Consider the following 16,400-nt stretch of genomic DNA (forward strand, 5'->3'; position numbering starts at 1 on the left):
ACTTATTCAATGGGGAATGGGTGTAGGGAGAGAGAGTTTTTACGTGTAGTAAAAGTTGCATAAGATAGATTATCTAGAATACTACTAAAGCTATGAAAATATGTTACAAGTACGAATGACATTATTTCCTAAGAAGGTAGATTGTAGGGAAGTTTCCCGCGCCTCCCCCATAATGTAGGAAGGAGCAGGAGAGGGGGAGGAGGTGAGACAGGACATAGTTCAAATGGTAGGAATGTCATTAAGTGTATGCTGATAAACGATATCAAGTGTTTGTTTTATTGATTAGGGGCGAATCAGAGAGAACAGTTGAAGAAATTGGATGGCGAACTGAAGTAGCGATAGAGCTGTGAGGGTTGAGTTGAGGACAAGGAGAATGATTTGTGGCTCTGGTTGGCGGGAAAAAGGAGAGGCAGAGACAGACTTAGAGAGACAGAGGAAGTTAGAGAGGGAGAGAATAAAAGAAATAGAGAGAAAGAAACTGTTTAGGTTTGAAAAACAAGCAGGCTGAGAGACAGAGACAACAGTTTCTGGAGCTTGAAAAGCAGAGACTAACAGAGTAAGAAAAGGAACAGACGAGAGCAGAGTATTTAATGGCCACTAGGGGAAATAGCTGGTAGAGGTAGAACTCCAGAATAGAAGGAAAGAGAGATTTTACTAGGGGGTGGATCAAATAATTGATAATGGATCATTTGAAATGAGATCACATGTAGCAGATTTAGAGTAATCAATTAAATAATCATTGTATACTCGAGGAATTTTGAGGGATTTTATGAAGTTAGGCAGTATTTAGGTCATAAGAGGGAGCTACCAAATTAAGTTGAGCCTAACTATCTTTGATTGTTATTTTTCAATTGGGTTTTTCAAATAAATAAAAAACACACCCAGCATGATGTTTATAAAGGGTTGTTATGTTGAATTTAGGGGATTTTCAACAGTTCATAGGTGGTGTTTACTATGCTGTGGGATGGAACGGTTTATTGGGTGATATTTGAAACTAAATTAATGGAATACGTTGCAGTAATCAGAGGAATGTACAATCTAAGGCGAGACAACTATTGCCTAGATCATTGATTTAGCAATAGGATCAGGTAGATAAGGACTAGGAAAGAAAAAAAAAAGTAGATGAAGATTGATGAGCTTTTTGGTAAGGATAGACTGCTGTAAAGCTTGGGTACTCCATTATGTACTGCATACGGGTAAATTAAGTGATCTTATCTATGGGAAGACAATGGCAGCCCATTCATCATTTGGAACTCTGAGGAGGAAGAACAGTTTATGTTGTTGCTCTCTTCCCAAACAGTCTTAGCTTTTCATACATATATCAGGGATGTTACCCAAATGGTAGAGAGTAAAGAGGGATATGACATTGGTCGTGATTTAAAGATGATGGTTTTTTTTGGTGGGCTATTACAGATAACTGGGTTAATCACGAACATAGAGGTTTTTATTCTTTGTTGCTAGGCAGAACACTTAGGTGACCTAAATATGGACTTGTCATGTCCAACAATCAGTCTTCAGGTCAAGCCCGGGAGAGCCGGGGTAGAACAGAGGTTGAACTAAACATAAGTGTTTTTACAAGATAAGAGATTGTTTGATTGGATTACTAATTGATTCTGAACTGAATGAAAGTCGAATTTAGCCACCATAAAGACAAAGGAAGTGGGAGGAGCAATAAAGAAGCAAAAGACAATCTCAAAAATGAAAGGCATGGCAATTGGTTGATAAATAACCTAAGGGAATGTTTAGGAAGGTGGTAAAAATTGACACATAAGCAGAACTATGTGTCAAGAGGGGGGAAGAGGCTAATTGTAGGATTAAATAATATACGAAGGAGAGGACCAAATACTTAAAAAAAAAAAAAAAATTTAGATACAGTCTAAAAAGAGAATGCAGTCAGACATTGTTAGATTAATCTGAACATGTGTGAAGATAGTTTATTAACCACACCCGTATGTCAGAGGTTTTGTGCCCCACAGGTGAACTAAAGGAGAAGGTGACCCACTATCTAACCAGGTGACTGGTGAGCATCCAGCCACTAGAAGGAAAACTGGAAGCAGGCCTGTTGGGAAGGGCCCTATCAGGTTATGTTGGTCACCACCTTGGCCATTAGAATAGCAGAGAGAGGAACCTGGGTCCATGTTACCCACTGCAAGAAGGTAAGACCACATACAAGCACCGCTTAGCACACGCAGAGTTGACGAGCAGAACTGGCCACAGGGTCCGGGGTTCACCTCTGTCAACGAAGATCTCCTACCCAGACCTATCATCACTGTAGTGTGTTCCTAGGGTGTGAGTATGGGGTGGTACCGAGCAGAAGGACTCAAGACAGGAGAGGGTTGGCGATTTTTGGGAATATGGGTGACCCTGAGCTGCATCATAGTCTCGGCAATAGTCGTGGTATGTCAAGATCCACCACCACCTCGCACCAATTACGCTATGGCCTTACCATTATTAAGAAATAAAAGGGAAGCGACCCGACATACTGACCGTCAAGGGCGAGTGATCTACAAAATAGGAGTCAGAGAGGGGTGGGGAGTAAGATTCAAAATTAGGATTAGGGATCTTATCAGAGCGGATAAGCAAGCAACATGGGATTATAAGATCCCGTTGTATTTATGTTCAGCTCCCTCGGCAGATTGTTCCTGGGCTCAGGTATTTAGACATACTGGGGGACGGAGATATGAGACGGGGGGGGGGCTGGACATCCAGATGGAGGATAAGAAGGTATAACGACATCCCCACGGAAATGGTAGTAACGATAGTAAAAGTCACTAAAGAGGACATGAAAAGAACTTACTGGGCTTGCGCGGACGTATACGGACGGGATACTTGTCTAAGATTACATTTAATGGAGTCAAAAGATATAGAAAGCACAGGTACTGTCATTAATCCACTAACAGCAATAGACCGAGTAGATCAGTCAAGGGATGACGGAGTCAATTCGACTAACCCGTCCACTATGAAAGATTTTCTCCTCCAAGAATGGAACCAAGGGGAAGTGGAGGGGGTCCCTGATGAGAATCTCTGGTTAAAGGGGATGAAATACACCGCTAGGGCCTTGGGGGAGACCAATTGTTATGCATGCTCCATTGGGCGACCGACAATGTTGACCGCCCCAATGCCAAAGGCAATGTTTCCCTGTGTATTAGACCTGGGGTCCAATCAAAAAGAGCCAAATTGCACAGGGATTGGGCTGGCAAAATTGACATACTGGGCCAGCCCACCTAGATTCACTTTAACTCCTGGCGAATAACAGTGTTACAGACATAGAAATGGCACCCGTAACTTGGGTGATTTTGATGGCTGTAAGGAGATAATTAATGTGACTGATTTAGATAAGGAAGGGAGGAAAAAAATTAGGAGCCTAACCATCCCTCTGACTGATGTGTGGTGGGCATGCACTAACAAAGGGAGCATTCGGCAGACATTACCAGAGGGATGGGTGGGTACTTGTGCACCAGTATTGTTGGTCCAACCTGTAAGAATTGGTCATCAAAGACCAGTGACAGGAAGAATAATTAGGAGAAAAAGAAATAAGTCAGGAAGGAAATAGCCCAATTTGGATAGATGGTATAGGCATCCCCAGGGGTGTTCCAGACGAATACAAAGCTATGAATCAAATATGGGAGTTTTACTACAACATTTTTCTGGTGGGTGACAATAAACAAAAATGTGGATTGGATAAATTATATCTATTACAACCAACAACGATTTATTGACCAGACTAGAGATGCAGTAAAGGGGATCTCTGAGCGATTATCCGCCATCCTGCTCATAACTTAGTAGAGGTTGGTTCTAGATCAGGCAGAAAGGGCCGGTGTCTATAGAAAGATAAGCCATTGTTGCATATTTATCCCTAACAACACCACACTGGATGGGACAGTCACCAGAGCTCTTACAGAATCAACTGCACTAAGTGAAGGATGAACTGAACTCAGAAGTTAGTACATTGTGGATAGATGGTTTGATGAAATATTTGGTAAATGGAAAACCCTAGCAGCCACCATTTTAGGAGCGGTCAGTGTTTGTATGGGTATTCTTGTATTATGTGGTTGTTGTCTTGTTCCCTGTGTCCGAGGATTGGAGAGTCAGGCGTTGGTGAAATGCAGTATCTAAACAATGATGAGAGATGGACTGACTCCGGACTCTGACCAGGGGAATGTGAAAAACGATCCTCCAGGCTTGGTGGATGACGAGGATTTGGACCCTGAAAGACCGCAATTGGATGAAATGTTTATTAGTTCTGATGTGCTCTCTGAGATTAATCATGCTTGTAAAATACATTTATCCTGAATGTGGGAATATTTAGTCAAAGGGGTGGATTGTTAGATTAATTTGGATTTTAAGTATAATGACTAAAGGATTTCACCCCAAACACAGTATAAATGTTAGAATTATCATGTAGTGTCAACCCACTAACAGAGGGGGCGGTACTAAACATTCAAGGGGGAAGGCGGAAACTGTTTAGAAATTCACCTAAAGGTGGGAGGAGTCAAGTCCAGGAGGTATAAAATTGTCTGTTTGTGTCATTGGCAGAAGAGCTCTCCATGAATAAATATACAGATAATCCTTGTTGGTTGTGGACCTTGAATCATTGATGATTAAAACCAGAGCCTTACAACCTCTGGTAATGATTCAAGCTTAGGTTGAATTAGAATAAGATATTCACATGACACTTGCTTAAACAAATGTGGTTTCTACTGACAATGGAGATGTACAAACTATGGCATAAGGGGACGACGAGCGGATAAGAGGCAATCCGTAATTTTGATTAAGACATTAATGAGCAAGCTAGGACGGACGTAGTCAATATAACTAGTTGTTCAGCACTTTTGAAATGTACAGCGACAGAATTCAGAACATGGGCCTTCTTACAGTATTCTCCCTGTACACCAAGTCAGAACAGTAGGATAAATAAAAGGGGGCATATAAGCAGACAATGAAAGCTCTTACAATATTCGATGATGACATTTCTTTAAAACAGGCTATAGGCTACACGTGCGCCACCAAGTCAGAACAGGAGGGGAAAAGGAACCAAATTATTAGGGTGAGGCACTATGGGCTACTAACAGCTTACTACACAACATACACTTAGTATTACTTTCTTAGCTACAGTATACATATCTCCCTGGCATATTACATCATTTACGCAGCAGCATACAATATTTTTTGACTCACCTTGTAGTGCTGTGCTCACTTGAACAGGAAGGTGGCGCGGTCCTTCGTGGGCAAATTTTGTCATCAAACTGTCATCAAAGTCTGGCATTCTCTGGATTTATGGTGCTTTCAAGACAACTGGGAACTCGGATAAAAACAAGGTCGAATCATGACGTCCGTCATCTTCAGGTCGGAACTCTAGAAAGAGGCCCGAGTTCCCGACTTGGAATTCCGAGTTGGATGACCATTCAAAACTTATTTTCCCAGTCAGAGCTAGTTTTTTTCCGAGTTCCAAGTTGTCTTGAACTCACTGATTTCTGAGATTTCCCAGTTCGGAGTTTCCAGTTGTTTTGAACGCGGCAGAAGTCATGCTGGATTGACAGCATGGCCAATGTTGAATGGTTATCCTTTTAAGCTTGGAAATGAGACCCTTAAACCCAGACTTGGACCACACACAGACTCCACTGAATGGCAGGCTAGTCGTTGCTTTGCAATGCTTGCAGTTAGCTACTGATTCCTTCCAAACCACTCATTGTTGAATTTACGATTTCCAACTTGTTGTGTAATGTTTATGTCCAATGGCCGATGAGCACCGATACGTTTTATCTATAATTTATCTTCATATGACAAGGCTTGAAAAGGATTTGCCAGTAGATTGTCGACTTGATTCATGATGATGACTGCTTGCTTGCAAGCTAAGATTTTGAAAGTATGATGTTACATGATCAGTCCAATCAAAAATACAGTAGATATGTGATTTTACGTCATTTTATCTGTGGCCAATGACCTTGAGCCTTCTTGGATGGGCACTTCTAATGTAACTCTATGGCAGCACCCAAGGGGCTTGAATTTTCGAGCTCTCCCTGCAGATTTTGTGGTGAAGTAGTGTCCCCATGAGTGACAGAATACTGAGCCAATCACGGCGCAACTAGAGAACATTACCAACCCCTACACTCCGTATTTTCCGCTGGCTGCCCCACCACCACAGAAAGCACTGAGCTAGGCTGAAACACCTGCATTTTGGAGCTGCCTTACTCAAGAAAGCAAAAAAGTGACCATGTTTGTATGCAGCTTTCTTAACTCAATGATTTTTTTCCATTGTTTGCAAACAGATTTTTTGTACAATTATTATTATTATTATTATTATTATTATTATTATTATTATTATTATGTATTTATTTTTTGCTGGAGCCCCACCTGCCCTGAATGACAGGTCGCCTCTGAGTAGTGTCCACTCCACTGCCACCCTTTTTGCGTTTCATCCTTTTCACGTCAATAACTTTTCCTCCTTTCAGGGAAGCCTTGACTTCTTCCACGGTAATTTCCAATGGCACCCCAGCATTTTAGACATAGCACCTGGAATGTGAAATTTCATCCGACCCCCATTTAGTGAGTTCAATTTAAAGACTTTCTCCTGCCGAATTGTACTGTTTGCAATGATCAGGACCTTCCCATAACCCATTGGTTTGGCATCCTTAATCACCCCAATCTCTTTCCTAATTACTTTTGTCAAATGCAAAGGATGGAAGTACTTACTTGCTGGTTCTGGGAACACTACCATAACATTACAACTTTCTACTCCAACCTCTCTGTCTAGAGTGGTCCTGCGCTTTACAGGTCTACTCTCAACACTACTCATTGTTTCTCCAACAGTATTCATCCCTCCATCACCCTCATCGCCATTTCTCTTACGTCTGTTCCTCCTATTTACAACAGGTGCAAATAGCTGATCATCACTGGTTTTATCATCAATATCAATTACCCTAACGCTACCATCTGAACTATCCGACATGCCGACCCCAGTACAGTTGTGCCAAATAACAAACAAAGATACGCCGGTTGAGGAACGCTCCTCTTCCCTTTAAATATGTCACTCATTGCTTCAAACCACACCCCGCCACACCCACCAAACGGAGCAAATGTACCTCAAATTCTGTTCAAGGACGTTGTAGAACGTTTTGGGGAAACGTGTCGTTCAGTACAAACCGTCGTGCATTGTTGCAGACATCTAATCGAACTGAACGCACCCAAGGATTACGGATATGACATTCGCAACATACGAACACGAGGTGAGATGACTACCTGCTCTGGAACATACCAAAAGTATAGTGGTCAGTGAACATTACTTTCTTGAGCTGGCCGCGCCCTGTAGCGGGGATGTAATAGATTCTGAGTTGTACAACATTCTGGATGACAGTCAATAATCAGGCAGCAGTGTGCCACTGACGTCTAGGACAAGTGAACAGCATCTCTGAACTTATTCTGCCATTATATCATCAGCCCCATCATGGACAAGGGCGATTTAATACTGTATGTATATTATTTGACTGTATACCTGGCTAGCTACTACTTTCTATGTAACTAACGTTAAGCCGACTAGCTGGCTAGCCATTTAGCTCGTAACCTTACAAAAAAAAATGCTATCTACCATGAGGACACGTGTATTGTGTTGTTTGTGAATATCATGCTTGATATGTGCTAAAAAGCTAGCTAGTTAGTTACCCTCCAATGACCACGAGCTGCGGCATTTCTGTCAAATTAAAGTATTGATCAGTGATTTAAGATTATTTCAGGGTTCAGAAATGGAAGCTACTACATAAAGCATTTATGTGACTGGGACCATGAAGTTGTACGAGAAAGATCTCACGATCATTTCACCAGCGTCTCATTCAACCGTTGTTCCACTGTGTGCAGCTGATAACAGAAATAGGGATTTATCTTCTGTGATCACCTGCTCCTGTACAGCACACTGTAGTGAGGACCCAACATGATATCATGGGAGGGGAGGAGTAGCCCTACCTCTGATAAGAACTAATTGTTAAAATGAGGAAGAATGTTACTAGCTAAATGTGTCGTTATGTGGGTTATGGCTTTTGTTTATATCAATTTCTAAAACATCCATCTTTGCCATTTTATTTCAAATTTAGCCCTAAAGACTTCCCCAAGTTGAAGAATGATACATTCCTTCTTGCATGCGGTGGCCAGGAAACCTTTCATGTGCCTGTGTGGTGTATGAGACAGGCTGGACGCTACCTACCAGGTGGGTCTCTAGGCTACAACACACTCTCATTAGTCTCTCTAGACATCCAGGTTGCCTCCCACAATTTTCAAATGTTCTGGCTTAACAAGTCTGTACATAATCGAACATCAGTTTGGCATAAAGGAACTACGTCACTACCTTATCCGCTTGAATAAAATGCATAATAGTAGCTAGCAAGATGGAGATCAGAGGTTATTTTTGCATTTCGCAAGTGGCTAGTTTGCATCAACTACCTTCACTAAAACCACTGCACAGGTTTTGCCTGCAAACTTTGGTTTCGAATTGCGACATTCTGGCATGTCTGCCTCGTGATTTGTCTGTCTGAAGTGTACCCACCCCTTATTTATTTTTATTTTTTATCGAAGTTGCCAAAAGGGTTTGTCATAGAAACCAGACCCTAGTCAGTGCTGTTGCCTAGGGTCGGGTTTTCGAGACCATGCTCATGTACTTCACTGACCTAAGAAACACACATTGAACTAACACTACAAATATCAGTAGCTTGTTGTTGTTGGTTGAATGGACCTATCCATCTTTCAGTGTCTGCTGGCATTGACATGTAAGCTAACCTATTTGTTTGTAGAGTTCCGTGAGTCCAGCGCGGGAAAGGACTTCTTTGAAACATGTCGGTCACCTGAAGCCTGCTGTGAACTCACTCTCCAGGTAATCATTACATGTGTTAAACCAGCACGTTTTACTACAAAACATCTTAGCATAGATGGAGAACTCACTTCTTTTTTCTTCTTACAGCCATTGAGACGTTTCCCATTTGATGCTGCCATCATCTTCTCAGACATCCTGGTTATCCCACAGGTAAGAGATATCTGTCTGAGGCAGATATTTCTTTGCCTTTGCTTCAATCAGAAGTGTTGTGCTTCCTCTTCTCTACATACTAGACAAAGAGATAACCTTGTGGCAAGAAGGTAATCTATTTGTTTAGTATATTGAGAGGACGAAGCACATAACTCAGAGACAGTATAAGTTATGCTTTTGTTTAACTGGTTAATGACTCTCTGTGTGTGTACCTGTTCCCAGGCCATGGGTATGGCTGTCCAGATGGTGGCAGGAAAGGGCCCTACATTCCCAGAGCCCTTAAAGGAACCAGAGGACCTGCTGCTCCTGCAGTCCAAGGTGGACGTCAACAAGGAGCTGGGCTACGTCTTCAAGGCCATTACACTGACACGCCACAAACTGGAGGGCAAGGTCCCTCTCATCGGCTTCACTGGTGCCCCGGTGAGATGGATCTCTCACACACACACACACACACACAGAGAGAACACTTTTCAATACAGAATCGATTGGTTACTTCAATAGTCAGAAGATACTTTTTTTCAGCCTTGTGTCGTATCTTGGTGTTCTTAGACTAGAGGCTTCAGTAAAGTGACCCATATCATCATCTGTTTCCCCCGTAGTGGACCCTGATGGCCTATATGATTGAGGGGGGAGGCTCAACAACCCACTCCAAGGCTAAGCGCTGGCTGTACCTTCACCCTGAAGCCAGCCACCAGCTGTTAAAGATGCTGACTGACATAATCATAGAGTACCTGCTGGGACAGGTGGCTGCTGGAGCACAGGTAAGCAAGGCACCATGGGAGATTGAGTTCCAGCTGTATCTTACTGCAGCTTACCCTCAGGTAGACTGCTAGCCCAGAGTTCTTGCTCATGGGAAAATGTTCAGGTGAATAGAGGGTAGATAATTTTATTTACAGCACTTCATTGGACAAGGAGAAGATGTTACACTTTCTAGAGTCAGGCATAAATGATCTGATAGCTCAATATCTAGGAACTGATGGAATGTTGATTTATTCATGTAGGTCTCTTTTAGGGCCCCTATCATAGACACATTATACAGTAGACATAGTCCTGTATAGATACATGGCACATTATTATTCAGTCTGTTCCACCGTCCCTGTATTTCCCCAGGCTTTGCAGGTGTTTGAGTCCATGCTGGCTGTCTGGGCCCAGTGGAGTTCCAGGAGTTCTCCCTACCCTACCTACGAGACATCGCCCGTAAGGTCAAGGACCAGCTGAAGGAGTCAGGCCAGGATGTCCCCATGGTGAGCCCACACAGACTGTCACTTCTTCATTCACACACAACACAGACATCCTCATCGTCTTTGTGGATTTCATGTCACTAGATTTTCAAGACAAGCTTTTGTTGATCATCTCCTACAATGTGCTTAAAAAAGGCTTACCGGTCTTGTGGTGAGATAAGATGTTGGCCAGTGTAATGTGATGTTCCACCAGTAGATGGCACTACACTGTCACAGATTTTCCTGTACAGACTTGTCATCTGGAGTAGTCAGAAATACATTTGAGTTTGTTTTAATGCTTTGAATCATTGTTTGGCATGTCATCGGTCTCAATATTGACATTGGTCAATATTTCACAATTGTTTTGTAATTTAGTTTTTTACTTTAGTGGGTCTTTAAAGTTCCCTGGACTGTACTGTAACTCCCTCATGTTCTGGCACAGATTGTGTTTGCCAAGGACGGCCACTACGGTCTGGAGGACCTCTCTCAGTCCCACTACGAGGTTGTTGGTTTGGATTGGACTATCGACCCTCACTCAGCGCGGTAACGGACATGAACCCTTTTCACAGAAATCAGTTCATGAGTAATTTCCCTAGACAGTCAGTGACCGAGCCAACATTTGCTAGAGGTATTGTGTCATGTTGAAATTGGATTGGATTCACACTCTCTTATAAAAGGTTATATTTATCTGGTCAACAATAAAAACAGGTGGTTCGGTCAACTGTTGACTGAACTCCAGGTTAATGCACCTTTGGTAATAAACCCCTTGTCTCTGTGGTTTCAGGGAGCGAACTGGAGGAAAGGTTAGCCTTCAGGGGAACATGGACCCCTGTGCACTATATGCCTCCAAGGTAAGGCCAAGGTTTTTTTGAGATCCAAGAAATGTATATATTGGCAAAGAGAAAACACATGGCACAGAGAGATGTTTCAGTACAAAGGTACTGTACAGTAAAAGCACATAAACCGGCAACCTTTGTGTTATTGGGCCAGGCACTTGCTGCTCTAATTTATACACCCTACTTTCAAAAGTGATGCTTATTTGTCTCTGTCTATCTCGGCCTGTGAAGGAGCGTATATCAGAGATAGTGAAGAAGATGCTGGAAGGCTTTGGCACCAGAGGGTACATTGCCAACCTGGGCCACGGGCTTTACCCTGACATGGACCCGGAGAACGTGGGTGCCTTCGTAGAAGCTGTCCACTCTCACTCTCGCCACCTCCTCAACCTCAAGTAACACCCCTGTCACCTGGCAACATTGACCACAGTCATACTAGCAGAGAAGCAGCACCCAAAAAACAAAGCAACATTGCCTTGGATTGTAGAATGTATTCACAGTAATCCAATAAACCACCAGGTCTTATCAAGTGTGGAATCCAAGGACCGATCACGACGGATCTTGTCCAATTCTGGATGTTTTTTTCTTTCTGAAGAGAATAATTCATTATATTCTATAGATAATCCTTAGACAAATGAAAAACATTGCGTCAGTGTAAGACCTTGTAATATTTCATATTATTTATGTGTATCACTGATCTGTTTTATTCATCAGATGTAGTGCACCTAAAATTGAAAAACAAGTGTACCTTATAAAAACAACAGTAGTGAAGGAGATTTAATGTGATTATCCTGAATGGTTGTGAGATTGTCTCAATGCAATCTTTGTTGCACTGCTATTATCTATTATGTATGTGACTGATGTACTGAAGCCTAATCACTCGTGTGTATATTTAGCTCTTAGTTCTTTTTTATTCAGTCAAATAAAGAATGATTATTTTAATTGGACCTGTATTTGAAATGTATCAAATAAATTACATCGGATTTCTATTGGATGTGTTCTGCCTCTGACACACCCTAATCGAGAACTATTGGCTCATCTCATTGTGCCCTCTGCAGTTCACTCCAGGTTTTCTCTAACCAGCAATCTTCCATCTACGACAATACCACTGGTGCTTGCGATTTATTATGGAAACCCATCAATTACAAATGAGATGAAGTGGGGGTCGGGTATGGTTGGCATACTGTACATTATTTAGTTCAAACCAGTTTAGTTCCGGAACTAATCTGTCCAGACTTCATTTGTTTCCACGTTGAACACATTTTTGAAATTGGGAAAAGGCTCTATTGTATTACTGCTTTTGGCTTAAAGGGAAATTATTATAATTAGACTGCATTTTACACAAGGCATAAAAACTGTTAATCCTAATGGGTGTTTTTCTATGAAAGGCCGCTAAGCACTAGAGATAAGTAGATCTGTACAAATCCATTTGTTTTTGTTGTTGGAATAGTGGGAAAAGGATTCCAGAAAAACACATCACGTGATGATAGATGTTTGTGAGTTTTGGTCAGTTTTCCTCCTTTACCTATGCTCCTCTGCGGTGTTGTAGGTTGAATTTGCCCCCAAGACACAGATCTTGGGTCAGTTTAGCATTTGCCCTACGTATGGTTAGGATTGGGAGAGGGGAAGCTGATCCTAGATCTGAACCTAGAGGAAACGTGTGTGAAACATGGCTTGAGGAAGCAGTTCAGCCTAGGAGGCTCCTGGTTGGGTGGATGACACAGCAGCAGCTGACATGGCGGCGGCGCTCTCCTTGTCATTTGGACACAAACAGCACATTGTTGTCACAATGTAAGAGCAGCCTGACCTTGATTGTGTTGTGAGGGGCTGCTGCCTTTAAACCGCTGGGAAAATAAAGACAAATAAAATATTAATTTTCTGATTAGGGCCATAGGACTCAAGATGCTGTCACTCAACGCTTCGTTGTTTAAGGACAAATAGCAAGGCTATGTTTTCTTGTTTCTTCTAGAAGTGTGTATATGTTTGTGTGTATGTGTGTTACCTCATGGGGTTTTCAGGCATTATTTTTAATTGCAACAATGAATCTGGTGCTTAAAAAAAGCCCAATCCCCCAAGGTCTCCTTACAAAGAGGGCTCAGGCTCAATCTTGCAGCAAATCAGCAGGCCTGAAAATCCAATCTTCTCCTGGAGACAGCAGGCTTTACATCATTTGTCAGGGACTGGCACTATCAGCGCTTTATCAGATGGGAGGGTATGGGCTGCCTTTGTGGTTGATTTGAAATATTAACATCGGGCAATGGAGAAACCCAAACCAGACTTCTGACTGTATAGAAGTGAGGAGTCGCAGGCTGACACCAATGTTTCATACTGTAGCCGCTGTGGAAAAGGTGAAGACGATATTCTGTGGGAATGTGATAGTGATAGTCTCTGCACTGCCCTGTGGATTCCATCTTGTACCTCGTACCCCTGCACATTGACTCGGTACCAGTACTCCTTGTATATAGCCTCATTGTTTTTATTGTGTTACTATTTCCTTTTTTTTTTAGCAAATATTTTACTTTTTAACTCTGCATTGTTGGCAATGGGCTTTGTAAAGCCAAGTTAACAAACAGATCACCGACCATTTCGAATCCCACCATACCTTCTCCACTATGCAATCCGGTTTCCGAGCTGGTCATGGGTGCACCTCAGCCACGCTCAAGGTCCTAAACGATTTTATAACCGCGATCGATAAAAGACAGTACTGTGCAGCCGTCTTCATCGACCTGGCCAAGGCTTTCGACTCTGTCAATCACCGCATTCTTATTGGCAGACTAAATAGCCTTGGTTTCTCAAATGACTGCCTCTTCTGTTTCACCAACTACTTCTCAGATAGAGTTCAATGTGTCGAATCGGAGGGCCTGTTGTCTGGACCTCTGTCAGTCTCTATGGGGGTGCCACAGGGTTCAATTCTCGAGCCGACTCTATTCTCTGTGTATATCAATGATGTTGCTCTTGCTGCTGGTGACTCTCAGATCCACCTCTACGCAGACGACACCATTTTGTATACATCTGGCCCTTCATTGGACACTGTGTTAACAAACCTCCAAAACACTCCTTCCGTAGCCTCCGACTGCTCTTAAACGTTAGTAAAACTAAATGCATGCTCTTCAATCGAACGCTGCTTGCACCCGCCCGCCCGACTAGAATCACTACTCTTGGCGGGTCTGACTTAGAATATGTGGACAACTACAAATACCTAGGTGTCTGGTTAGACCGTAAACTCTCCTTCCAGACTCACATTAAGCATCTCCAATACAAAGTTAAATCTAGAATCGGCTTCCTATTTCGCAACAAAGCTTCCTTCACACATGCTGCCAAACATGCCCTCGTAAAACTGACTATCCTACCGATCCTTGACTTTGGCGATGTCATTTACAAAATAGCCTCCAACACTCTACTCAGCAAATGGGATGTAGTCTATCACAGTGCCATCCGTTTTGTCACCAAAGCCCCATATACTACATTTACATTTTACATTTACGTCATTTAGCAGACGCTCTTATCCAGAGCGACTTACAGTTAGTGAATACATATTTTTTTTATACTGCCCCCCCGTGGGAAACGAACCCACAACCCTGGCGTTGCAAACGCCATGCTCTATCAACTGAGCTACATCCCTGCCAGCCATTCCCTCCCCTATCCTGGACGACGCTGGGCCAATTGTGCGCCGCCCATGAGTCTCCCGGTCGCGGCCGGCTGCGACAGAGCCTGGATTCGAACCAGGATCTCTAGTGGCACAGTTAGTACTGCGATGCAGTGCCTTAGACCACTACCCACCATTGTGACCTGTACGCTCTCGTTGGCTGGCCCTCACTACATATTTGTCGCCAAACCCACTGGCTCCAGGTCATCTATAAATCACTGCTAGGCAAATCCCTGCCTTATCTTAGCTCATTGGTCACCATAGCAACACCCACCCGTAGTATGCGCTCCAGCAGGTATATCTCACTGGTCATCCCCAAAGCCAACACCTCCTTTGGCCGCCATTCCTTCCAGTTCTCTGCTGCCAATGACTGGAACGAACTGCAAAAATCTCTGAAGCTGGAGACTCTTATCTCCCTCACTAACTTTAAGCATCAGTTGTCAGAGCACCTTACCGATCACTGCACCTGTACACAGCCATTCTGAAATTAGCCACCCAACTACCTCATCCCCATATTGTTATTTATTTTGCTCATTTGCACCCCAGTATCTATATTTGCACATCATCTTCTGCACATCTATCACTCCAGTGTTAATACTAAATTGTAATTATTTAGCACTATGGCCTATTTATTGCCTTACCTCCATAACTTACTACATTCGCACACACTGTATATAGATTTTCTATTTTGTTATTGACTGTACGTTTTGTTTATCCCATATGTAACTCTGTGTTGTTGTTTTTATTGCACTGCTTTGCTTTATCTTGGCCAGGTCGCAGTTGTAAATGAGAACTTGTTCTCAACTGGCTTACCTGGTTAAATAAAGATGAAATAAATATAAAGTAAAGTCTACAACTGTTGTATTCGGCCCATGTGACAAATACAATTTGATTTGATTTGAATAGAGCCACACTGTTTGAATCGTGCCATTACACAAAGTGGGTGATGGAAAACATATGCTTGTCAGTAAGTCACCCTAGCTTTAGAGACCAGAAAGCCAGAACTAGGTCAGAGTATATGTATATGTACTGTTTGCTCCAGTCACCTTATCACTAGTAAACATGGAGGTAGATGTGTCTGTGTCATCCATCTCGACAATCAGAGGGAGGCGAACTCTCTGTGTTCCAGCCTTGACTCGTCCATCACCATCATCTCTATTGTTCGGAAGACACATTTCAGTTGAATGCATTCAGTTGTACAACTGACTAGATAACCCTCATTCCCTTTCCACAGCTGAGACCACAGGGATCTCCCCTCACACCCCAGCATTTCTCATTATAGGATTCAATCCAATCCAAAAATATGCTAAGAATAGTTTGGAATGGATGGAATCATAGGGCTATTGCAGTTACTCCCCCCTTTCCGTTAACTCTCCCCCAAACTCCCCACTTAGACCTTCCTCACCCCACCCTCCATGTCCAGCCCCTCACACACCCAAATTACTGAGGGATACTGGGAAGTCAGAGCAGCAGAACAAAGCTCTCCAAATCAGCTCCCTGAAGAACGAGATGTCTGACAATGCTGACAGCACAACCTGCCATCCAAGGTGCAGAGAGAGAGAACTTTTTAACAGACTCAACTACCAACCAGTTAGTACACAGACACAGAGTGCTCTCGGAGCATGAGTTTGTGCATATTTGGAGGTGGACTTGACCACCGGGGCAATTTCCTCACCCTGTTGGTCCTTGCTGGG

General features: G+C 42.8%; 1 protein-coding gene across 1 annotated transcript; it reads left to right on the top strand.

Moving 5' to 3' along the window:
- The first annotated feature begins 7,088 nt into the window (after positions 1-7,088).
- Positions 7,089-12,049, top strand: LOC121581507 (uroporphyrinogen decarboxylase-like). The gene is given in 11 exon segments (XM_041897003.2): positions 7,089-7,467; positions 8,085-8,197; positions 8,778-8,857; positions 8,945-9,007; positions 9,230-9,427; positions 9,607-9,768; positions 10,118-10,133; positions 10,136-10,251; positions 10,670-10,770; positions 11,012-11,078; positions 11,295-12,049. Coding segments are annotated over 11 exon segments (1,104 nt in total). The 5' UTR covers positions 7,089-7,444; the 3' UTR covers positions 11,460-12,049.
- The last annotated feature ends 4,351 nt before the right edge of the window (positions 12,050-16,400 follow it).

This window comes from Coregonus clupeaformis, chromosome 14 (assembly GCF_020615455.1).
Source record: "Coregonus clupeaformis isolate EN_2021a chromosome 14, ASM2061545v1, whole genome shotgun sequence".
NCBI lineage: Eukaryota > Metazoa > Chordata > Actinopteri > Salmoniformes > Salmonidae > Coregonus > Coregonus clupeaformis.